The sequence below is a fragment of the Galeopterus variegatus genome, unplaced genomic scaffold (genome assembly GCF_000696425.1).
Source record: "Galeopterus variegatus unplaced genomic scaffold, G_variegatus-3.0.2 Scaffold1982, whole genome shotgun sequence".
Taxonomy (NCBI): domain Eukaryota; kingdom Metazoa; phylum Chordata; class Mammalia; order Dermoptera; family Cynocephalidae; genus Galeopterus; species Galeopterus variegatus.
The window spans coordinates 231,430-256,378 of record NW_007728093.1 but is presented as its reverse complement, the minus strand read 5'-3'; the positions used below and the strand labels follow the sequence as shown (position 1 = coordinate 256,378).

The 24,949-nt window shown below is 38.2% G+C and overlaps 1 protein-coding gene across 1 annotated transcript; it reads right to left on the bottom strand.

Moving 5' to 3' along the window:
* Window positions 1–29: 29 nt before the first annotated feature.
* Window positions 30–23,127, bottom strand: FAM175B (family with sequence similarity 175, member B). Its single transcript, XM_008579916.1, has 10 exons — window positions 23,032–23,127; window positions 22,752–22,862; window positions 18,618–18,708; window positions 15,266–15,302; window positions 13,134–13,200; window positions 6,704–6,894; window positions 5,712–5,831; window positions 4,930–5,014; window positions 2,943–3,057; window positions 30–523 (listed from the first exon to the last, which is right to left on the bottom strand). Exons 1-10 carry the CDS (start codon window positions 23,125–23,127, stop codon window positions 51–53), a joined length of 1,386 nt encoding a protein of 461 aa, XP_008578138.1. The 3' UTR covers window positions 30–50.
* Window positions 23,128–24,949: the final 1,822 nt, after the last annotated feature.

Below are 24,949 nucleotides of genomic sequence, written 5' to 3'. Positions count from 1 at the left end.
AGTAAGCAATTAAGAAAAACAGTGCCAAGTGGAGAGTTTCTTTTGTTTATTTAAATCCGGGAGGTCTGAGTGTTCCTGGGGTCCTCATCAGGACGTGTCACGGGTCTCGAGTCCTTCGAGTGTGAGTATTCACTATTATTAGAGGGCTCTGTAGGGTCAATCACATTTTCATAATCACTGTCATCTGATTCCTCGCCACTGTCTCCAGCTGCTCTTTGGGAAGGAGGAAGTTCTGCTCCACTTCCAGGATACTTCAGTCCCGCACTGGTGGAAGCATAATTAGAAGAGCCAACGGCTTGAGGTCGAGGCATAAAAACATTCCTTTCCATGCGAGAATGGCTCAGAGTACTTTCTTGATTGTTTGGGTGAAAATCAGAATAAGGCGGAGGAGGATCAGAGGCCTCTGCATCTTCAAGTGTACTTCTACCTTCAGCTGCAAACCCAGAATAGGGCATACGAGGACTGAACACTGGTTCCAAATTTTCAGACAGCATCTGTCTGCTTACCATCGCCTGCTGCAGTCCTGGGTGAAAACAGGAAGAATACTGTAACACTTTCCATATTTTCACAGCTTTTCATCTCAATGAATTACATGGTCAACCTGAATGTTCTGGAAAATGGCGAGGCAGTGAAATTGATAATTACTATTAATTATTTTATAACTGCATAGTATTTTATAATTTACGAAATATTTCACTAAACATTAATTTATTTATGCCCCATAATTACCTTCTGAAGTGTTATCATCATCATCATTATTATTATTGTTTCCATTATCTAGGTAAAGAAACCAGAGTTCAGGGCCGAGCCCGTGGCGCACTCAGGAGAGTGTGCCGCTGGGAGTGCGTCGGCGCTCCCGCCACGGGTTCGGATCCTATATAGGGATGACTGGTGTGTTCACAGGCTCACCGCACCGCGCTCAGCCTCAAAAAGGACAAAAAAAAAAAAAAAAAGAAAGAAAGAAACCAGAGTTCAGAGAGGTTAAGTGATTTGACTAAGGGGACAACTAGAAGTAGGGCCCTGAAACTCAGAACACAGGTCTTGTCACACCAAATCCTGTGCTATTTCCCCTATCTGCTGCTCACTGTGCTCAAAGACTGTGGGGACCAAAGGATGAAACTGAACGTCCTTAACACCCTTTAAAAGTCATGTGAATGTGAGATTTTTCCTCACATCAAAGAACGTATTTCTTTATAGCTACCTGTTACAATACATTTATACACCTCTTTGTCCTTAAAAGGTTAAAAGCCCTATGTTAGGTGGCCAGTCTTCCAGGTACTAGAACACAACTTTACATTTTTATGAATATTCTGAAACAGCTTACGCCTATCAGCCTATATAGCTTTAAAAATTTTAAGTAACCTTTTTCTTTTTTACATTATAAAAATGATACACACTCATATAAAATTTAGAAAATTTAGAAAGGAACAAAGAAAATAAGAATTGCCCATAATTCTATCAGCCAGATAACTCTGAAAAGAGAACAGGATTTGGAGTTAAGTATCAGGCCCCCCACTTCCTAGCTGTGTTACTTAGTCAAATCACTAATCCTTTCTGAATTCCAGTTTTATTATCCAGCTTTGTGTGGGTGTGTGTCTGTGTGTGTATCTATGTATTTTAAACACTGCTGAGATTACACTGTTTATACTGTTTTATTTCCTAGTTTTATCACTTAAGTATGTATATATTGAGGTGCAGGGTTCGATCCCTGTACCAGCCAGACACCAAAACAAACAAACAAACAAACAAGATTATATATTGGGCACTAACCCAAATTCACTTCAACGGCTGTATAATATTCCATCATATAAAGGTACCATAATGTTTTCAATTTTAATTTTTAAAATAGTAAATTGGCAAATTATAGTTGTATATATTTATAACACACCATAATTTATTCAACTATTCTACATTTGATTCAACTACTCTAAATCCCTGTTTGTATTTTTTACTTTTTCTAGAAAAAAATGAATCAGACATCATTTGCCTGGAAATAAAAATTACATTTTAATTGGATTATATGTTTTTTATTAGATTAGAAAATGTTGACATTATACTATTGATATTATTTCTCATATATTTTATAAATTTCACATACAAATGTTAAATCTGATGGTATTATACCAAACATGTCTGTTACCATGCTGAAATTATTAGATTCTTGGACCTAATTCTCATCAATCAGCTGGTTCCTTAGCTTAATAGCATCCATTCATTCACAGCTACCAAAGCCTGACATCTAAAGCCTTTATCATGACCCTGACTATGAATCAAATATAAAGTTAAAAGAATTTTAGGTAGCTCCTTTATGTGACTATAATCAACACAGGACACAGTCCCTACATGCTAGGCATGCCAGGGTTAACACAGTCCAGGTTGAGTATCCCTTATTCAAAATGCTTGGGACCAGAAGTGTTTTGAATTTCAGATTTTTTTGGATTTTGGAATATTTGCATTATACTTACTGGCTGAGTATTCCACATCCAAAAATCCAAGATCTAAAATGTTCCAATGAGCATTTCCTTTGAGAGTCATGTCAGCGCTCAGAAAGTTTCAGATTTAGGAGCCTTTTGGATTTTGGATTTTCTGATTTGGGATGCTCAACCTGTAACTGCTATCACCTTCACTGTAAATAGATCACGCTGTTCAATATACAAACACATCTGCACCTATCACTTCCTGGGATTTATCCTAACTTCCGCTTCAGCATTTCTACCTTTGGTCTTCTTTTTCATCCAGTTTCAGAGACTTGAGAGAGATACTATGAAAAGGAATACTTCCTCTCTGGAAAAGCTTAGCAACAAGAGAATGCCCTCCCCTATTTAGCTTAACGTGGGGGGCTTGATGAGTGTAGAAAGGAGGCATGTCATTTATGGCATAATTTGATGTTTAAAACAAGACATTTCCCTGATACTGAATGGTAAAATTAATAAGAAACTTACTTCTTTCTTGTTCCTTTTCATTTTTCCTCTGAGTGATTTGTCTTCTTAATTTGTTCACTTCTGCCTGACAAGATTCAACGACTCGCTCACTCTTTTCTACATCTGCACACACTGCCTGAGGAAAAGTTGACAACAAGATGAGTTAGCTTCAGATTCGAGCATGAGGCACTCCATACATTCAGCATTGATACAACCCAAGGAAAAGCCCAGATGGTTTCTTCAGTTAAAAAGCAGACACGTAAGGTAGAACAAAGTCATGAAGGCACAAGAAATCATTATTGTTATGGCACTGCCTGAGGAAAAGTTGACAACAAGATGAGTTAGCTTCAGATTCGAGCATGAGGCACTCCCATTCAGCATTGATACAACCCAAGTAAAAGCCCAGATGGTTTCTTCAGTTAAAAAGCAGACACGTAAGGTAGAACAAAGTCATGAAGGCACAAGAAATCATTATTGTTATGGCTCACTAATTTGCTGTTTTGGGTTTTTTGACAGCTAGCTGGTACAGGGATATGAACCTTGACCTTGGTGTTTTAACACCATGCTGTCACCAACTGAGCTAACCAGCCAGCCTTGCTTTCCTAATTTTAGTATAATTATACTATTTTGCTTGTATATTCTTGAAAAATAAAGATAGGAAAGATCTAATCTTTTCGCTTAATTATTCATTTTTAATGAGAGGAAAAGGGAATTTTTGATACCAGTCTAACTTACAAAGGACGAACAAAAGAAAAGACAGGAATGAGATGCTTTCAACTTAATGAGGGAATGTTGAAAAGGAAAATAAGTTTCAAAGTCAAGGTTTAATAAAAGATAACTGTGAGACTGCATCTATGTAATTTGGCCATTTATACTCAGAGCACTGTATGTTATATTGGTATTTTCAGATCAGGACTTATTCAATCAATGATGAAATGTATAAGAGCCACTTTGAAGTCCTCTGGCCAGGGCAGATAGTCTAAAAAGAGCATGGTCATGAATTCAGGACAAAAAGCTGTTCTCCAATGCACGTTCCTTCCATAGTAGAAATACCAGAAATTTCCAGAAAGTTGGCTGGTCACCAGGGAGCCTGTACAAAGTTTCCTATACTGCTAAGTGTACAGCAACCCTAACTGGGAACACTAATGCTGGAAACTGCCCTTGTATGCTTTCTCCTTTTGCCCCAGGCTGAACTCAGTCTGCTTCTTTCTTTTTCAGTAGCTGCCTTCATTCCTTTCTCTAGATACTGGATCTTCTTCCTTAAAGCCAGGCTTTCTTCAGGCCTGGGAGAGCTTTTTCAGCTTTACCACTTTTCTTCTTGTCCTCAAAGGCAAGTTCAAAGGCTCTTTTGTTCTTAGGGGTTTAGAACAAACTTCTCCTAAGAACACATCATAGGAAAGTATCATTAGCACCTAGCTCAGTATCTGGCTCATAGCTTCTGTTTCCATACATATTTGTTGCATGAATGACTAGGAATGAACAGGCTCCAGTTCAATCCTCCCACTCGATGGAGGCATCTGGGGACCAAGTGAGTGAACTAGAACAAAGGAGCTGTACTGAGTCATGGGTGTCTTTTGATATCATCTCTACTTAGAGCAGCTGGGGGTCAAGTGAGAGAATTAGAATGAAAGAAGCTGAGCTGTACCGAGTTATGGGTGCCTTTCGGTGTCATCTCTATTTAGAATAAAACTGATGGAGATAGATGTGTTCTTAGCTACCCTTCTTTAAACTCGAAATACATTTTCCAAGAAAAAACATTATTACAAATGGGGTCACAAGCATTTAAAACGGTAGTATTAATAATTTACTTCAGAGTCTTAATTCAGGCACATAATGAGTGAGACAGGCTTTTGTAGGCAGTCATGAGCAAGTACGCTACAGATCTGACATTATTCTGACTTTTGGACCACAATTCATTTGTCAGTTGGAAGATTATTAAAAATTAAAGTAGAATTAAAAGCATTTGGGCAATACAAATAAGATGAAAACTAGTAAATAAATCAGTTACCTGCACTTTCTCCTGAAGTGCATTATAAACCTGATAAATCGCCCTGATGTCTTTCATTACTCCATCCTTGTCAAAAAAGTCAGTACTAGAACGGACAGAAAAAGATGTCACAAAGTTGTTATAATTGCCATGAACCTGAAAGTCATTTTTCCAGCACCGCACTCTACCGAGTGAGCCACAGGCCGGCCCCCCGAAAGTCATTTTTCCTATCATTTCTACCTTAATCTATTACTTAAATGCTGTGAATCTAAGGTGACAATGTCTAAGCAATAATGCCCATACTACTAGAATTACAGAAGAGAAATAAAAAAGAATCCACATTACCAGGACAATTTAAAAAACAGTTAATACCTATACATTTTTCAGTGACTACGTTTCACTTTTAGAACCTCAGAAATACACATACTCTATCCAAACTTTTGTATCAATTATAAAAAAAAAAATTGTGGCAAATGATAAAAAATAATTGGTAAAAGTAAACTATCTTTTTTTTTTAGAACCTCAGAAATACACATACTCTATCCAAACTTTTGTATCAATTATAAAAAAAAAATTGTGGCAAATGATAAAAAATAATTGGTAAAAGTAAACTATCTTTTTTAATAAGAATAAAATTTTGATATCTGCTGGTGGTGGCTTAGAGAATTACCTTACTGCATTCTTCAATTTCAACCATTTCAAACTCTCTTTCGCATCTCTCCACACATCTTTTAAATATTATTAACAAATGAAATATTGTTGACAAAAGAAAGGAAAAAAACTCATTTTACCTTTCAACTTACCCATGTTCTTTAATAACTTTGGCATAACTCTGAGAAGTATTTGGCACTGAAGACACTTTGTACTCTTGCTGGCTGGTATTGCCTAGATTGGGAATAGTAAGTGATATCCTTTGATTATACCTGTGGGGAAAATCGAGAAAGATATCATGTTAAAGTATCACTCTACTCTAAGAAAAGGGTATGGCAAAAGGAATCTTAGTCTCTGACATTGGTGAACTAACAGAAGGTCTCATGGAGCACCTACTTCTGCAGACAACTCAAGGATGCATGAATTAGCAATTTTTTCCCTTCTCTTAAAATAGAATCTCGGTTATAAACTTCTTGAGGGCAGAGGTCATATCTTATACATCTTTTGCATCCCCACAGTGACTGATGCAGTGCTAAGCATCTTGTAAGTATTCAAGAAATATCTACTGATTAATTAATGAAATCTTGGAAATGGCTATTTAACAATTGATAGCTATTTTCACTGATTTCAATTTAATTTTTTCTACAAGTGAATTTCCAGGGGAAACTTTTTTGCTATGTATAGGCAGACAACAAGATCATATAATCATATGTTCTTTTACTTTAACAAGTTCACAATGCAAAACCCTCATTAACCAGTAGGTGGATCAATTTTACAATTTTGTCTTTGAAATCTATGATTTAAGATTATAATCAGACTTTCACAGCAATAAAACTATTTCTACCTAATGGATTACAGAGGAGAAAATGATCATTTCTAGCTGTTTATTACTAAAAGAATTTATGCATAATAATTGTGTCTTGCTAATGCTTCTTGATATAAAAACATTTTTAATTTATACAAAAACTGACAAGGAAAATAAGTTCTGTAACTACAAAGAGAACTAGCTGAAGAGAATTACAAAAGCTTTTCTTTAAAGATGCCACAAAATGCACCATAACACATATTTTCAAAGTCATGAATCCCAGTTACTTGTACCAACATCCTTCTGTTTATGTGGGGCTGGTGGGAAAGCTTTCTTTACCTTCGATTTGGTCTAAAGAGAACGTATTCTAAAGCATGAGTGGAATTATTGGCAGTGGAGATGAAGCTGAAGAGAAGGAAGACGAGGTCTGGCACGCCCAAGATGCGGGTAAGCTGCTTATGGAGAAGCTGCTCTCTGTATGACATCTGCTGCTGCGTATTGCGCCGGAATCTGTACCACCCAATGACTTTCTGCAACAAAAACAGGAGGAAAAAAGTCTTAAAAGTTGTGTGAATTTTACAAATTTAATTCTGAATGTATCATACAAATACTTATAAACAAATATTTATAGTAGCTTACATGTGACAGCCCCAAACTAAAAACAACCCAATTGTCCATCAGCAGGTGAATGGATACACAAATATGATATATCCATGCATTGGAATCCTACTCAGTAATAAAAAACCAAAAAACTTCTAATATACATCGTAGATGAATTCCCAAATAATTATGCTGAATGAAAGAAGCTAAACACTGCATTCCCCCCAAAAAAGAGTACTGTATATGCTAATAGGTTCTATTATACAAAATTCTAAAAAATAAGAACCTATAGTGACATAAAGGAGATCAGTGGTTGAAAGGGATGGGAGTGGGGAGAGATAAGAAGGGGGGATTAAAAAAGGGCACAAGAAAACTTATGCAGGTGATCGATATGTTCACTATCTTATTATGGTGGTGGTTTCATGGGTATATAAATTTATCAAACTTATCAAAGTGTACAGCCTAAATATGTACAGTTTATTGTATGTTAATTATACCTCAATACAACTATTTTTAAAATTTAGCTTTGTCAGCTGTAACTATAGCATAACTAAATTGACTAAGTGAATTAAACTGGTATGCTCTCTGGAAGAATATGTCTCATAATGTGGTTTACTAGGCATCTGGAAGACAGATGACATAAGAGAGATCTGAGAGGAGCTGACTGAAATGCAGATTCTTGGGCCCCAAGTCTGCAGAATTAGAACCTCTAAAGGTCAATCCAGGAATGTGAATTTAAGATAAGTTCCTTGAGTTTTTGTTTTGTATGCTGAAATTTGAAAACTTCTGTTGCAGAAACAGTCTAATTCTTTAGTAGAAGATCAATCTTCATATAGCTTCCTTCTTTGAAACAAACTCTGAGTAAAAATCCTGTTTTAGGGCCGACCCCGTGGCGCACTTGGGAGAGTGCGGCGCTGGGAGCGCAGCGTCACTCCCGCCGCGGGTTCGGATCCTATATAGGAATGGCCGGTGCGCTCACTGGCTGAGCACGGTGCAGGTGACACCACACCAAGGGTTGCGATCCCCTTACCGGTCACGAAAAAGACAAAAAAAAAAAAGAATCCTGTTTTAAGACGTAAAGGTAATTTAAAACTGTTAGTGTCATATTAAAATCAACAGTAAATTGAGATTATGTCCTGGCACTTTCATGTAGAAAGGAAGTAAACTAACTTTTGCTGAGCCCCTGTGCCAGGCCCCTGACTAGCTCCATCACAAATATTTTCACTAATTATTACAAACTACCTGGGAAAGGGAGTAATGTTTTCTACAGTGAGTTCATATCACATGCAAAGAACTACACGGAACAAAGAAATAAGCCATAGTGCCTGACTTCAAGGAGTACTACTGAACATAAAGCACAGCTTCCAATTAGATTAAAGCAATTAGTTCTGATATCCTTCAAATGAAAACTCAAACCTTTCTTTCAGTGTACTATCTTATAAAAGAGATGTTTTGTCCAATGTCACACAGGCAATGAGTGACAATCAAGATGTGAACCAGGGCTGGCCAGTTAGTTCACTTGGGAGAGCATGGTACTAGTAACACCAAGTCAAGGGTTAAGATCCCCTTAATGGTCACCTTTAAAAAAAAAAAAACAGACGTGGAACCAGGCTGCCTTTTTCCACCGCTCAATACTAACTTTCAAATTCTACGTTAGTCACATGATGGTGGTCATAAAAAAGTTAAAAGTAGTTTTCCCTTCAAGAGTAAGTGGATAAGAAAAGAGAAGAAAACAAAAACACAAGCAACAAAAAAAAGAATAAGTAAGAAAGTGATCAGTTGGCTAGAAGTATCGACGTATGTGAACATGGCACACTTCATTCTAAGACTCAGTACTCAGTACCTAACTTTGAAATGACCTCCTGTGTAGGACTGGGGCATGTTTCACACTTCCTCTGACTCTCTGCAAAGACCTCAACGGCACTTAGCACACTGGCTGTTTTCACAAAATACTCAGGAACAGAATCCTGAAAGTGGCTACTGGATGAGTAAGAGTGCTTTTCAATAATGTTGATTCCAAGTGTTTTATTCCATCTATATTTTCTGAGATGCTGGAACTTAATTAATATTAACTTAATATTGGATATCAACTGATAATAATCAACTTATTTATTTGACATTTGCTAATAATTTTAAACAGATTCTCTATCATTCTGATCAATGAAGGATGAGATGCCAAATTAATTTGCATTGGTGATATCTACAATTCTACCTTTCAGAGCTAACAAACAAGCTAGTTGCAAAGCTATGGAGAAACAAAGACATTGATTCTGAAAAGCACATTTTGAATAGCTATGTTGAACCGTGATGAAGAATTATGGATTGTTCCCTAAAACCTTATCTCTGCTGAAGTTTCATAGCCATTTTTTCACACAGACTTTCTTCTTTATTCTCTGTTAGACATTCACTTACATTTTCTGGAGCCAAAGCAATTATCTCAATACCGGGCATATTTATCATCATTAGCTTGTGTTCTTTTTGGCCTTATGATGATATTAGAATGGCTATTATGTTTATTGTTACCTATTTCAGAGCAGATGTTTCCAGAAGGCAGAAATCCTTCTTCTTACTTGCTTTGTTTGGCCTTAGCCTAAAACCCCCAAGGACTGTGGAAACTTTGTAAACACAATATGGATTCTGCCAGAATAGTAATTCAGCCTGTGACCACACCAAGACCTACTGGGGAATTTTCATATCCAAAACATTAGCCTCTATCTTAAGCCTAATATTTTAAATGTACTTTTGCAAGTAACCATCCTTTTGAAGTGAAGACACAGGTTTGTGCCTTTTCTGAGGAAAAAAATCCAAACTAGGTTCAATTATAAAGTTTTGTCATCTAAATATTACATATCATTTCTGCTTTTATAATGGAAATTTAGACTTTTGAATAAAATCCTTACAGAGTGAAGGGCTGGCCACTTAGTTCACTTGGTTAGAGTGTGGTACTGATAACACCAAGGTCAAGGGTTCAGATCCCCTTACTGGCCAGATGCCAAAAAACCCAAAAACAAACAAACAAAATAAATAAAATAAAATCCTTACAGAGTTCATATTATGTACAAGGTAGCACAGGAAATACTACGAAATGTAAAACGTAGTTCCTGCCCTCAACAAATATCAGTTTAGTTTGCATTTCCCTAATAATGAATGATATTGAACATCTTTTAATGTGTTTCTTCGCCATCCTCATCTCTTTGGTGAAGTGTCTGTTCAAATTTTTTCCTATTTGGTAAAAGAGGATTTTTTTTTTTTTTTTTGGTAGATGGCTGGAACAAACTCCTATCTTTAATTGCAAAGAAAAACATAAACATTTGTTTTAGAACAAAGTTCTATGAAATCAAAACTACAGATCAACTTTTAGCTTTTTTGAGACCGTTGGCCCCAGGAAAAGCAAAGTTAATCCCAAATAACAACCTATGATTGATCTATTGTGTCTGAAAACAGCTAATCCTATTTTAAAATCCCAAAATTAATTTGGAAGTGTGTCACTACCTACTATTGAAAAGACTACACAGTCCTTTTCTTTTTTTCAATTATAGAATACATGATCATTAAAAGAAAAAACTTATCAAATAAAGTCTACCTTCATCAATACCATCCCTCCCCCTTCCCAAGTTTGTTTGGCTTCATTCCAGATCTTTTTTGCACATCAGAACACCCATACAGACTTTTGTTTTTAAACAAAATGGGTTCAAACTATAATACTGCTTTTGTCACTTAATGTAACTTAGAGATATTCCTACGTCATCACATGAAAACCTCTTTTTTTTTTTTAAAGATGACCGGTAAGGGGATCTTAACCCTTGACTTGGTGTCATCAGCACCACGCTCAGCCAGTGAGCGAACTGGCCATCCCTATATGGGATCCGAACCCGGGGCCTTGGTGTTATCAGCACCGCACTCTCCCGAGTGAGCCACGGGCTGGCCCGAAAACCTCTCTTTTTAATGGCTGTTTTGTATCCCATAGTATGGAGGCAACAACATAATTAACTTAACCATTCCCCACTGGTGGACACTTAGATTTTTTTCAAAGTCCTCACTACTCAACAATGAAGCAGCAGACACCCTTGCACACTGATCAAGAAGCCAGACTACATGGTTTAAACCTTGGTTCCACCATTAACTGCTGCTGACCTTAAGCAAATTACTTAGCCTTAGCTGTCTCAACTGCAAAATAAATCACTTGCCTCATAGAACTCCTGCAAAGATTAAATGCGTCAATTCATGGAAAATGTTTACAACACGGACTGAGTTCAGTTAAAATGTTCAATAATTCCAACTTTTCCTATCTTTGTGCCCAGGTGTAATTAATTATTTTCTTGGGCCAGATTCCTACAGGTGGAACTGTACACTTAAAATTCTGACTCTTATCATAAAACTGTCCCCTCAAATGTCTGTATCAATTTGCATTCCAACTACTGCTTCCTCATTTCCCACAGCTTTGCCAACAATGGACATTACCAATCTTTTTACTCTTTTGCTAATCTGATGTGCAAAAAAAAAAAAAGTACCTTGTTTCAATTTGTGTTTCCTGATTGAGGTGGAACATCTTTTCATTTATTTCTTGGTTATTTGCAAATTTCTTTTTTCTTTTATGAATTACCTATTCTTAATCCTTATTCATTTCTCATACTTAAAATTTTGAAATGTACTTAAAAAAATACTTCCTGGTACTTTTAATATATGTGGTGATGTTAGAGAAAACTGCTCCAATAAGAATCTTCATGGAACAAATTCTAGTTTTAGAAAGTATGATAAAGGTTCATAATCTAAAATATGAAAATAAATGAGGATGTAAGGTGGGTCTGGGAGATGCGGAATGGACTAGTAAGAGATTCCAGACTGTATGTTCTCGGGCAAATCACTGAAAATGAGGGAGTTGAACCATGTGATGCCTGTGACTGCTCTACCACCCTTTGCCTGCTGGGCAGGCAGTTTGGTTAGACTGCCAGGACTAAGCACCTCCTGAGCTCAGTATCACACACAAAGCCACTCTGCCTTTCTTCTGACCTGTCATTGCACATTTCTTATTCTTCCTTTTATCCTTACCTGCTTTTCTTTCTTTCTTTACATGGAATATACCCATCAGTGGAAAGTCCGCTGATTTAATCCACCTACACTTAGTCCTGACATCCTTAAACAAAGGTATTTCGTTTTCCATTTGACTAGTTGAAAACTTTTATTGGTGCTTTTCATCGCCTCAAAGTGATGGTTGGAAAATCAATCTATTTTTCTGGAATTAATATTCCAAGGTAAAACTGTAAAATCCATACATGGTACAGCAGAGTAAATTTATAAATGAGACTATCAGACAATACTGCAGCAGCAAAACTTTGGTTTATTTTCAACTTTATTTAGACTTGCTTACCATACATAACCAGAATATTATTTGCATATACGGATAGAAATAATAAACACATAACATTTTGAAAAATATCTGTGTTCATCTTCAATTGTTTAATTGTAATCGACATTTTTTAGAAATATTTTTCCTGATTATAAAATGCACGTGTATTAAATATTTGCAAATTTATTTTTTAAATTACAAGTAAAAAGAACCACCTAGAGTCAGTTGAACAAATGTTAACTTTTCAGATTATAGTTCATTTTTTTCCTCTAATTTTTACATAATGAAATCATACTATAAATACCTAAATTTTTTTCTATTGATATACTTTAAACACTGTCTCACATCTACAATTTACCTTTAAAATCTACTTAAGTTAGGACTTCCAGGTTAGCTCAGTTGGTTAGAGCATGGTGTTATAACACCAAGGTCAAGAGTTCAGATCCCCATACCAGCCAGCCACCAAAAAAAAAAATTTACTTAATAGAAATGTCACATATTAACATCAAATCTCATTGTTCCATTTTACATTCCTTTCTGGTTTGAAGTTTGGGTGATAAGACATGGAATGATTTCTGAATCAGACTGTGCAACGAATAGAACATACCTTTCTCCGATCTTTAAGAATTCTGTCCAAACTTTCTTCATTAACTTTGCTTGCGTAGTCATAAAAACTAGTTTTTAAAAAAAAAAAAATTAAAAATTTCATTAAAATCACATAGTATTGTAACATGGACATGCTTAGTTCCTTTCTGGTTTGAAGTTTGGGTGATAAGACATGGAATGATTTCTGAATCAGACTGTGCAATGAATAGAACATACCTTTCTCCGATCTTTAAGAATTCTGTCCAAACTTTCTTCATTAACTTTGCTTGCGTAGTCATAAAAACTAGTTTTAAAAAAAAAAAAAATTAAAAATTTCATTAAAATCACATAGTATTGTAACATGGACATGCTTAGCCACATGTGTCCATAGGGCATCTAAAAAAGATATAATTGCTTTTCTTCAATAGGTACATGCAGAGAAATCAGTGTAAATGCTTTCCTGATATCAGGTATCTTTTGCATCAAAGAATACTCAAGAGATTGCTACACTGAAAAGATACTACTTCCACATGTGGGAGGTACTAATAGCAAGTAATTACAAAATGTGGGGCTTCAAATGGCTGTGGCAACTTTTCTTTGCTTCTAAATATCAATTACGAAAAAAGATAAAGTAGTAGCTAATTTTCTGAGAAACGAAAAAGGGAAATGAACATTTGTTGAATGCTTATTGACACTTGGCTGCATGCTTTCTCATGTTACATCATTCTTGCCTCAATGCTAGGAGGTATTAGTTCAGCCCAACAATTTAACAAGGTTCATTTCTAATTTTGTAGATAAAGATACCAAGATTAAGTGACTTGCCCCAAATCATAGAGATGGTAGATAGAAGGGCTGGGATTTCAAGCGAGGTCTGGCTAGCTTCAAACTAATGTGCTCACCTCCAAAACAGATCAAGGGGACCAGGATCCCGTGGTGAGCAATCTGGGTGTAATGACATGCCGGACTTTTCTACCATTGGTCATGGTCTTAGGAATGCCATCCCTCCACCAATCCTCCCACCACCATAAGTACAGGCTTTTCAAGGCCGGAAAGAATTCAAGGTACAGTGAAAAACAGAATGGGGAGTCAGGAGATTCCAGTTCCAGCTCCAGTTCTGCTTCTCACTGTATGATCTGGGGCAAGTCACTTAAACTATCTGGCCTCCATTTCCTTTTTTGCAAAATAAGAAGTTTGGAATAGAAAAATTATTTCTAAGGTTTTTTTCAGCTCTAAGAATTCAGTTAAATCTTTGTTTTGGTACTACTTTGTTGACAAGAGTTTTAAGGAATTCCTCAGAAGATCAAAGCAGGGCATGCCCAGCGAAGCTTTGGATAGTGAGGGCCAAATCTGACATTTTCATAGACTGGACAGAGGCACTTTGTGGACCAGGGCCTGAAACATTTCATTTGCTCTGAGATTCTTTTCAAATGAACTGCTGGTTGATCGTCTAGCTTCTCCAGTCCTCTTTCAGTTATGTGTAAATCTAACAGAGGTGAAGTTCTCAGCTACTTTGAGGCTTCATTTATAGGTAGACATCTTGCATGATGACCGTCTTCTGAAATAATCAACGTATAGGGGTGATGTATGGGAGGTGAATGTGATTCAAGTCCTCAGGGGTTCTGGGGTACAAGGGGGCTGGGTGTTTGAGCAGCTGACAATGGGAGAGTGGTTAGGGAGAAAGCCGGAGGGAACACGTAGGAGGAACAGCCAAGTAGCAGGGGCTGGAGGGTGTTAAGCAAGAAGTGCTGATCAAGTACACTGAATTGTACTTGTGTGGGCAGTACTAGGAGGAAAGTATTGGCCCGGCTTTTGCGAAGGGGGAAGAAGTAGGGCCTCAGGGAATTTACAAAACACGGAGTTGGGAGAAGTCCAGCGAGTGAGAGATACTGGACGTTTTATCTCTCATCCTTTTCCCTCCAGATATCTCTCTGTTGTTTGCTTTCGTCCTTCTGAATGCTTCTCCTCCCATGTCTTTCTCTTTCTGTCCTTTAGTTGGTCATAATATGGAACTGGTGTATATTAAATGCATTTTTTATTCCTTTTAAAAGCACTCATTAAATTATTTATCTATATGTGATCCCCGATTAACTTTCTCCTGCATGGTTGAAGAGCCCTTGATAGGGAGACTAAGGGGGAATGCTTCCATTCTAAATCACTGAGGCCATAATTTACTCTTTCCCGCTCCCCCTCTCCTAACCTAACACAGCTCCACGCACGTAGTTGGCATTCAATAAGTAAATGAATTTGGGTGCCCTCAGTTATGCTTGTGACTTTGTAACCATTATCAGCTACAGGCCTAAATTCAGTAGTTTTTAATCAATCAATCTTTTAAATAAGGACTAAAAACTACAAAGAAGGACGTGGCTTACCTAAAAAGTTTTGAACAAGGCTGATGGTTATGGATTTCTGTAATTAGAAACAAGAAATAACATCTCAGTTAATCATGTAAGACACAGACAACTATAAAATAGTTCAGAATTTTTTTTTTTAACCAAAATTTCAGGCAATAAAAAGACAGTTTTCCTTTCCCACATAGGTGCTGCGTGTACACTAGTGAAGGCAGTGTGACTTCTTAACATTTACACTGGGGGCACATTCTCAGAACAAAGTAGACAGGAGAATGAAAGTTCTATTCCCATTTGTCTGTGTATGATAAGCACACATTGGAAAAGTTTTACTCAGGAACATGTAGTTATTGTATGCCTTATTCAACCTTAACTATTTAAACAAAGCATAATAGGAAAAAGTAACCAGTAAGTGGAAGCATTTAATCAAGTTGGATAAAAGCTGTGAGGACAGCTTGGGGAGAGAAGGGCTGTAACCATCCTACCATCAATAACCAATTCACAACTCATGACAGCTTGGGCCAGGTGTTTTGAAGGGGAAGGAATCTGAAAGTCTATTAACCCTTTCAAAGACGGTCAGTATCGCAGGAAACAGTCATTTATAAGCTGATCCTAACGGCTTCTGAAAAATTGCAGTGATTAACCAGAGTGAACAATTTCTTCAAGCTCTTTAGGGGGCTTAGGGTCTGGGTTTCTTTATAAGACCATAAGACTAATTGACAATTTAATTCTATTAATCAAATTCTCCTAGAGAGTGAGTCATCACCTGCTGTTTAAACAGCCATAGCCTCAGAGTTCCAGCTGTAATTTTAACTTAATTAAAATGAAACCACAGCCTTGAAGGACATTGGGCTATGCCTTTTAGCTTCTGTACTTGTGCTAATACTGCCAAAACACATCACAAATGCAATACTTCCACAAGAAAGAAAAGTTCATTGGCCTAGCTATGACTGTTGATATAAGTGATGCAAATAAGAAAACCTCATCTAGAAATATTTCCTCCTTTTACGACTAAAAATGATATAGTATACAATCATAAGTTATTTCAGAGATTCTGTTAATAATTAGAATGTGGAACATTTGTAACAAAAATATTACCCAGAGTTCAGGGAAAAGAAAAAGTCATCTTCTACTTTAAAGAAAAGACTAGCTTGTTTAATAAAATCCCTGGAGTAAGTTCTGAACTCTGAATGCATACTCCTGTCATCAATCCACCCTGGCAGATTCTTACATAATTTACAACCTGGCTTAAATGCGCACTAAAGACATGCTCTAAATAACATGTATTTTCTGAAGGATGTTAAAACTTTCTAAGACGTTTTGCAGTACTAAGCACTCCATGAAAAAAACAGAGTGATGGTCTCAAACATGAAAAAGCTGCAGATCAGAATGAAGTTGAAGGAAACATTAACTGACAGTGGACCTTTGGCAGCAGGCAGAGGCTGTGCAACCTCGCCTGGAATTTCCAGAGTTTCCCCTGCCTCCACGGCTTATCCACATGCTAGACTGCTCTTCATGAAGTACACATGGCCTCTCTGCACACATATATTTAAAAATCCTCACTGTGTGGTACTGTTGTTCTGGCTTTGCTTCCTGCTGCAAGAGGCTGACACTTTCTTTCCTCCCCCTTCCATTCTTTCCAGTAACTGTTACTGCACCACCTCATGTACCCAGGACACTTTTCTATTGCTGCCTCCTCCCTACCACTTCTAGAATTAAGGGTAGACAGCTCTGCTTAAAGTGAGTTACCTTTTTAAATTGATAGGTGTTCAAAACAAGATACAGATGTTTCATATTCAAAATGTGAAAATTCTATATTAGTTCTTATTGAAGAGTAAAGGTGTCTGTGCATGGATTCAGACATTTTCAACAAATAATAAATGTGGTCAATTTATTTTACTTATATCTTATTTTGAAGGTTAAGCTATACCAGAAAATCTCTTCACAGCTCTGGTGTGAATAAATAAATAACCAGAATATAAATCAGAAATGCTATTTTTGCAATCACGGCAGATAAGAGAGCCCTTTCTTTCATGGTTTGCTGTCAGTTAACTGCATCTGGCAATTTAACCTTCATCTACCAGATTAATTTTGAAAACCCAGGTGCAACTAATAAATAACTGCACAGACGTCCTATGAAACAAAAACACCCTCAATGAAAGACTAGCTATAATCTGTACACATATCAACTCTTTACTTAGCAAGTCGATATCGTGGTGAATGGGACTTATAGCTTTGATCCTTTAGGAAACAGTTCAGTCTCTTGTCTTCCCCCAATTCTCCTCCACCTCAATCTTCACCCTTGCTCCCCAGTCCATGTACCAGAGGGCTATCAGAATAGGCTTGAAATTGATGATTTGGTCCCAAAATGACCGAACCCGCCAGCAGTATTTCAAACCACAAACCACTCATCTTCACACATTCTGCATTTTAGTCACATAGCGATAGGCCAGACCCACATATGTTTTACACACTCCTTGCTCTGTGTCCCCTCCAAATGTACCGCCCACTGGCCCTAAGTTCACCTCCTTCATGACATCTTTACAGACTTCCCCCCTAGCAGTTTTTCTCTCAACTTTGCACACTCATGGGATTTTCTTTGTTCCTTTCTCACAGCACTCATCTTGCACTGTATTTCTGTATATCTGCCTTATGCTCCCCACAGTTCTAAAGCAGGGATGTATCTGGGCATCCCTCTCACTGCCCAGCATACGCCTCACACATGGAAGTTCTTCAGTAAATGTCAGCTGCATAAAGAAATGAAAGAACCTTGCTTTGTTCTGAGTATCAGCATGTGTTGTTTGGTGATCTGCCTGAGGTACACCGGAAGGACTATGATCCCTATTATCAAAAGGAGACTGATCCAAAGATAAACACTCCTTTATATTCCCCAGCAATCTCCCCCATAGTAACTGTTCGGCTTATCCCTCAGAAGGCTGTGTAGGTTTAGGAAATATCTCATGTAAACAAATGTGAAATCTTTGCCAGATCCTTCTAGGAAAGACCAGCACAACAAATCCACTAGTTATAATATGAGATGATACTGGCAATGGGGAGAGCCTAATTTGAAAACTTGAGTTTTGAAAACTCACTGTAGTTTTGAAGAGAGGATCAATCAAGTGGTCACACATCAATTCAGTAAAAGTCAGACCAGTTGGTGTATAAGGGAGAGCTTTAGAGAAGGCCTACAACTTACAGTTACTTACTGTAAGTTTACACTAACTTATAAAAACATCTCATATCATTTGTTAGTGCAAATAATTTTAGTTTCTTTCTATACACTCTTTTAATCCTTTAGATTAAAATCAGTTAAGAGCCAAAGAACAAAACAACATATATACATAAAGGATATTTCTAAGGTCAATGATAAACTTACCAATTACTTGCAGAAATTCTGTGTTGCTGATTTGTGAGTCACTGATGCTAAAAGTTTCCTCTTGTCTTACCTCTCCCAGCAAAAATCCTTCCTAAAAGTAACAAAAGAAAATAGTTGCAAACTAAAAATAAAGATGATTTTTACTGAAATTAAGAGGAATTAAGGAAATGATTTTATAATACTTATAACAATCACCTAAATTAGCTTGCCATGTAAACTACTATTCTATTCTACTACTATTCTATAAACCAACAAGTAGACTAAAGCAATTAGATTGAGAAAAGGATTCCATAACAAGACAAAATATTATTTTAATCCCTTCAAGTCTTCCCTGTTTTTTGAAGTAAATGTAAGTAGTGAATTCATTACCTAAATCCCACTAAGTCTCATGATCACTGTCAAAAAGCTCAGGAAGCAGAAATATCCCAAGGTTGCTTTCTTGAAACAGCACACAATTTATTTCATTGTTTTAAAAACACTGCTAATGATGAAAGGATAAAGAAGTTAATACAATGACAACTAAGTGCTCTTGTATAGGCTAGCATAGGAGAGTAAGATTTCAGAAAATAGATTTCATATTATTCACATGAAAGTTTTCCTTTAATAAATGCAGAGGTTAACTTATTTATGCCTTTGGAGAGCATATATCACCATAATCAAATCTGGATTATTAGGTATATTACCTACTATTTGAGTACTTGCAGTCATGTTCAGCACAAGCACATTTGGAGAAGATATCCCCTAAATGTCAAAATAACTTTCCTGCAGAGGGGGTGAACTGATAAGCTGTCCTGGAATCTCCCCAGATACACATATGGCATCCTCCTTCCCTTCATTCATGTCCTTAGTCAAATGGCACTTTATCAGAGAGGCCTTGCCTGACCAACAGAAATACATCTGCCAGCCACTCTGTCCTCTTTACCCTGCATTCTTTTTCTTAGTCTTCTCACTATCTGTCATATGACATATTAACATAAATGAATAAATGCCTATCCCCTGCTAAAATGTAAATTCCATGAGAGCAAAGACTTTGTGCTTGTTCATTGCTATATCTCAATACCTAGCACAGTGCCTAACACATAGTAGGTGCTCAACAAAAGCTAGTTGAATAAATTTGTTAAAACAATGCTCTTGTACTATATACCCTTCTATTCTAGGTTGATCCTTCAAATTAATTAAAGAAGTTTCCTAATTTAAAAACATTTCCTGGGGCCGGCCCGGTGGCGCACTGCTACAGTGCGCTGCTTGGGAGCATGGCTGCGCTCTCGCCGAGGGTTCGGATCCCACATACAGACCGGCCGCTCACTGGCTGAGTGAGGTGCGGGTGCAACACCGAGGGTTGCGATCCTGTTGCCGGTCCCGGTCCGGTACGGGCGCAACACTGAGGGTTGCAATCCGTTGCCGGTCACGAAAAAAGACAAAAAGGAAAAAAAAAAAACATTTCCTGTTGGAAGTTAGAACCTGTGGGAGTAAAGGGAGAGAGATGGGTGCTTTATAGACTAGTTTTATATTTGATTTGGAGGGGGGAGTATCTTAAAATCCCAAATCATTGCATACAGGTCATTTCTTAAACTCAAATAATATACAGATTGCCTTTAAAGAAATTCTCTCAGACCCAAAGACGTGCCCATGACTACTAGTTTGCAAAACACTGACTAAAATAAGCTTTTACCCTATGAAAGTCTTTCATAAATGAATTCTCACTACAAAAGCTTTGTCTTGTAACAAACAAAAAAATAATAACTCAAAATGAAAAAACAATTTAATATTCCCACAGAACTTTAGATTTTAAAAACATAGCTAGGAGTATTCTTACAGTCTAGGGTTGCCAGATTTAGCAAAAAAAAGATATAGGACACCAAGTTAAATTTGAATTTCAGATAAATAACAAATATTTTAATGTAATATATGGGCTATACTTACAAAAAAAATTATTTGCTATTTATCTGAAATTCAAATTTAAATGGGTGTCCTGTAGGTTACTCGGCAACTCTATAACAGTCCTCAGTTTGAGAAACAGTGATATAAATCAACAGTGACATCAAGACATTCAAAAGCCAAGTACAAAATGTATGTTTATTTATCTACTGGCCTGGATTATTTGCAGCAGGAACAGGCAAACTACAGTGTGGGACCTAAATCCAGTCTAATGCCTGTTAATGTACAGCTGCTTTTGTATGGCATGCACACTAAGAACGGTTTCTACATTTTTTAAATGGTTGAAAAAAATAAAAATAGAAATAATATTTCATAAAATGTGAAAATTACATGAAATTCAAATTTCAATTTCTGTAAATAAAGTTTTATTGGAACACAGTCACTCTCATTCATTTTCAATGTCTACTTTCTCCCTACAACAGTATAGTTGCTAAAGAGACTATATGGCTCCTAAAGCCTACAAAATTTACTATCTGGCCCTTTACAGAAAAAGTTTGCTAACCAGAGCTCCATAGAATAATAAGTGGTTTTAAATTAATTTCTTCCTTGGACAAAACAAGTATGTACTATGAAAGTAAAACTTTTGGTTCTTCAGCTTTATAATTGAAATTAACTTCAAGTATTCCATGACTATGATAGTAGCAAGGTTCATGTAAACAGACATGGTCATATAAAACACAGCTGCAACTATTGGCATTGGCAAAAATTTCCATGAAGTCTAGCACAATGCCTAGCACAGAGTAGATATTAAGGGGATATCTCTTGAATTAAATTAGTAACAGGGGCTGGCCAGTTAGCTCACTTGGGAGAGTGTGGTGCTGGTAACACCAAAATCAAGGGTTCATATCCCAGCACCTGCCAGCCGTCAAAAATAAACAAATAAATAAATAACAATCTAAGTAATATGGCCATGTCACTGCAGTTTGTAGAAAAACGATCCATTTTTAACAGGTAGCTGTTTATTCTTACAATAATCTTGCTTTAAACATAAACTGTGATAAGAGGGTACTTCAAAAAATTCATGGAAAAACGGAATTAGAAGATAATACAAATCTTTCCATGAACTCTTTGAAGACCCCTCATGTTCCTAGGCACTCTAAGAAACAGACAGGATAACAGCAAAGTCAAGGGTTCCAATTCCCCTATCGGCGAGCCCCCCCCCCCCCAAAGATAGAAAGAAATAAGGTAGGGTAAAGAAGCATCACTGAACCCACATTTAATAGTCCATGGGCACAGGGGGTATCACAAACCACCTACATACGGAACTGCATTACATTATTAAATAGCTGGCTGCAGTACCAAAGGCTGTAGTAGCCAGAGTTGCCTCTGGAAAAAAAATCCATGGTGTGTATATTCCTATCATTAATCTCTACCATCAACACTGAACAGATGAAAAGTACATTAATTTAATTTCCTTCAATTTACTAATGGCATCACCTTTCCGTGAAATAACTTTTTATTAATGGAAGTTACGATTGCTGACATATAAAACACAGTTGCAGCTATTGGCATTGGCAAAACCAAATCTAGTTCTTCCTTCTGCAGCGTACCATTTTGCTTTGTAATGACAACCACAAAAAAACCCCCCACAGTTATGTACTGAATTTGAATCATTCACTATTAACACCACTTAAAACAATCCCCCAATTTGGTGGGCAAATTAAATGTCTCCTTTAAGAGAAAAATTATCTAATTTCACAAAGATTTTCCAACCAGAGGCCAGTGACATTAAATGACAGTTCGTAAAATAAACATATCGAACAGAGAGGCTCTGCTCCCCCTGTGGGCTCTGAAGTCTATGCATTTTCGATCACTCATACATGGGCCTGTCACTTCCCTATTTCATTGCCACTAGTTCCGTGGTCATAGAACATTCACCAAGAAACTAAACATGCAACTTCAAGGAAATATAAATAGGCCCTGCACCTAACACTCCTATTTACATTCTCCATTTTCCATCGAGGCGAGGAAAACACACAACCTTGTCTAACAAGTACGAATAGTGACAGCCATGGTTTCACTCTCTGCACCCCAAGACAACCTGTGAGGCCGGCAGACGGGGCTCCGTCCCCCGCCTCCTAGACTAAGAGCCTGGCCTCTCGACTCCTTCCCGACCCCGGGCGCCCCTTTTAAGTCTAGAAGCCTGACTCTCGGGGAGGGGCAGGCGCTCGGTTTCCACCAAAAACGACTCCTGACAGTGCAGGGGGCCAGGATGCACAGCTTTGCTCGACTGGAGACAGCTGTCTCGGGGCTGCGGGGCGGCGGAGGGCGTCGGTCGATGGGGCCCTTCCAGGGAGCGAAGGAGCCCTGGGCGGCAGAAGATCGCCAGGGGCGGGAGCCGTCCGGGTCACCAGCTCCCCTGGCCAGTCCCGGACCCCGAGGGACGAGCCGCAAACAGTCCTGGTCTGGCCGCGGGCGCCGCCCGAAGCGAAGGGTGAGGGCCCTCAGTGGCCGCGGCAGGGGGCCCGGCACCTACGTGGTCCGAGTTGCTGTTGGCGCTGTGGAAACACACAGCGCTGAAGGTGTAGCCCGAAATGGAAGCCGCCATGATGAAAACCTCCAACTCTCCCATCATGCCCCGCGGAGGGCGCACGGTCTTCCGGCGGCCCCGCCCCTTGGCATCCTGGGAAATGGAGTCTGCGGCTTGCTGGGGCCCGGGGTCCTGAGCGCGCAGTGGTGAGGGTTGAGAAATGCAGCTTTTCCCCACTGCAGTGTATCCTCCGCAGGGGTCCCTCGCCCAGCGTGCCTCAGACAACGCCTCCTCTGTATAGCCCTTGACAGTTGCCCAGTTTCTTCTCTTTACAAGCGGAACTCAGTATTAAAAGCCAAAGTTTACTGAGCTCAAGAATGATAGGAGGGAGATGATTCAGGCAATTGAACAGTTGTTTTGGGTTTGACATCAGAGTGATATGATGTAGCGCTAGGGCTGGGTCTGGAGCTCACAGACCCCTGGTGCCAGGTGCCCAGACTGGGTCACAAACGCTTCACGCGCAGGTCTACGAGCTGGGTAATAGGAAAAAAGGTCCTTGGAGCCTTGGTCTAAGAGATAATAATTTTTACTCAGCAGGCGTGCGCACGCGCACGTCTACGAGCTAGGCAGTCCAAAGAGAAACTGAGCAGCTGCCAGCAAAGTAAACATGCTCTATTTTTAGACACGAGTTCTGCCTAGCAGCAGTTCAGAGCCCCTGCTTCACACACTGAAGAACACACATGAATAGCAACAAGATAAAAGTAGCCAGGCACCCATGTGCACTAACTCCACCCCTACACAACTTGTTTACAAAGAATGTGCTGCATCACCCCCATCCAGACCTGAGGAGAGGGGGCCTGACCAAACTACTCCATTTTCCTCACACATGATGTGATTTCAATTTTAATATGGCCACTCAGGCTGCAAAGCTGACACTTGCGTCAGGGGAGGGAAGAAAGGGAAGGGAGGTTATTACAGTAATCCAGACTTGGGATGTGGGTGGGTTGGTGATGATTAGATGTGAAATGATGGCAGCACTGGAGGTGGTAAGAAGCAATTGGATTCTTGGTACAAAAGAACACAATGCAAATTTTAAAAATCACAGAAAGAAGATAAAAACAACATAAATATTAAATAACAGTAAAAATAACTATCAAAAATGGGGGAAAAAAACAGGGAAGGAACTAACGTTACTAATCATTATTATTCAATTTGTTCAGTCTTTCATGTTCAAAACTGGGCTCCTGGTTTCTCACAAAGCTCCTTCTATCACACTGTTCCCAAGCTCAGCAAATAGAAATGTTTGCTGACAGTTGCTGAAATCAAAAATCTTGGAATCATCCTCAACACCTCCCTTTCTCTCACACCCTACATTTAGTCAGCTAGCAGAGTCTTCAAAATATACCCAGGATACTACAATTCACCACCAGCACACCTACCACCCTGGTCTAAGCTACCATCATCTTTCCCCTGGATTATTGTAACAACCTCTAACTCAGGAGATCCAAACTGGTGGCAGTTATGCCTCTCAGGGGATAGTTGGCAATGTTTAGAGACATTTTTAGATTTCATAACTTGGGGAAGGGTGCCACTGGCATCTATTGGGTAGAAGCCAGGGATGCTGCTAAACATCCTGTAGTGCACAGGACAGGCTCCACAACAAAGAATTATCCCATCCAAAATGTCAATGGTGATGAGGTTGAGAAGCCTATGTTCCTGCTTCTGCCTTTAAGCCCTTGCCTGCCAAATCTATTTTCAATATAGCCAAAATGGCATGTTAACATTTACATTTAAAATTTAAATCATGTTGTTTCTTGGCCAAACTCCAAAGCTTAAAATACCATGACCTTATTACTGCCCCCTTTGTTTACTCAGCTTCAGCTACATTAGTCTTTTTTCTGCTTCCTGGATATCCCTAACTCAT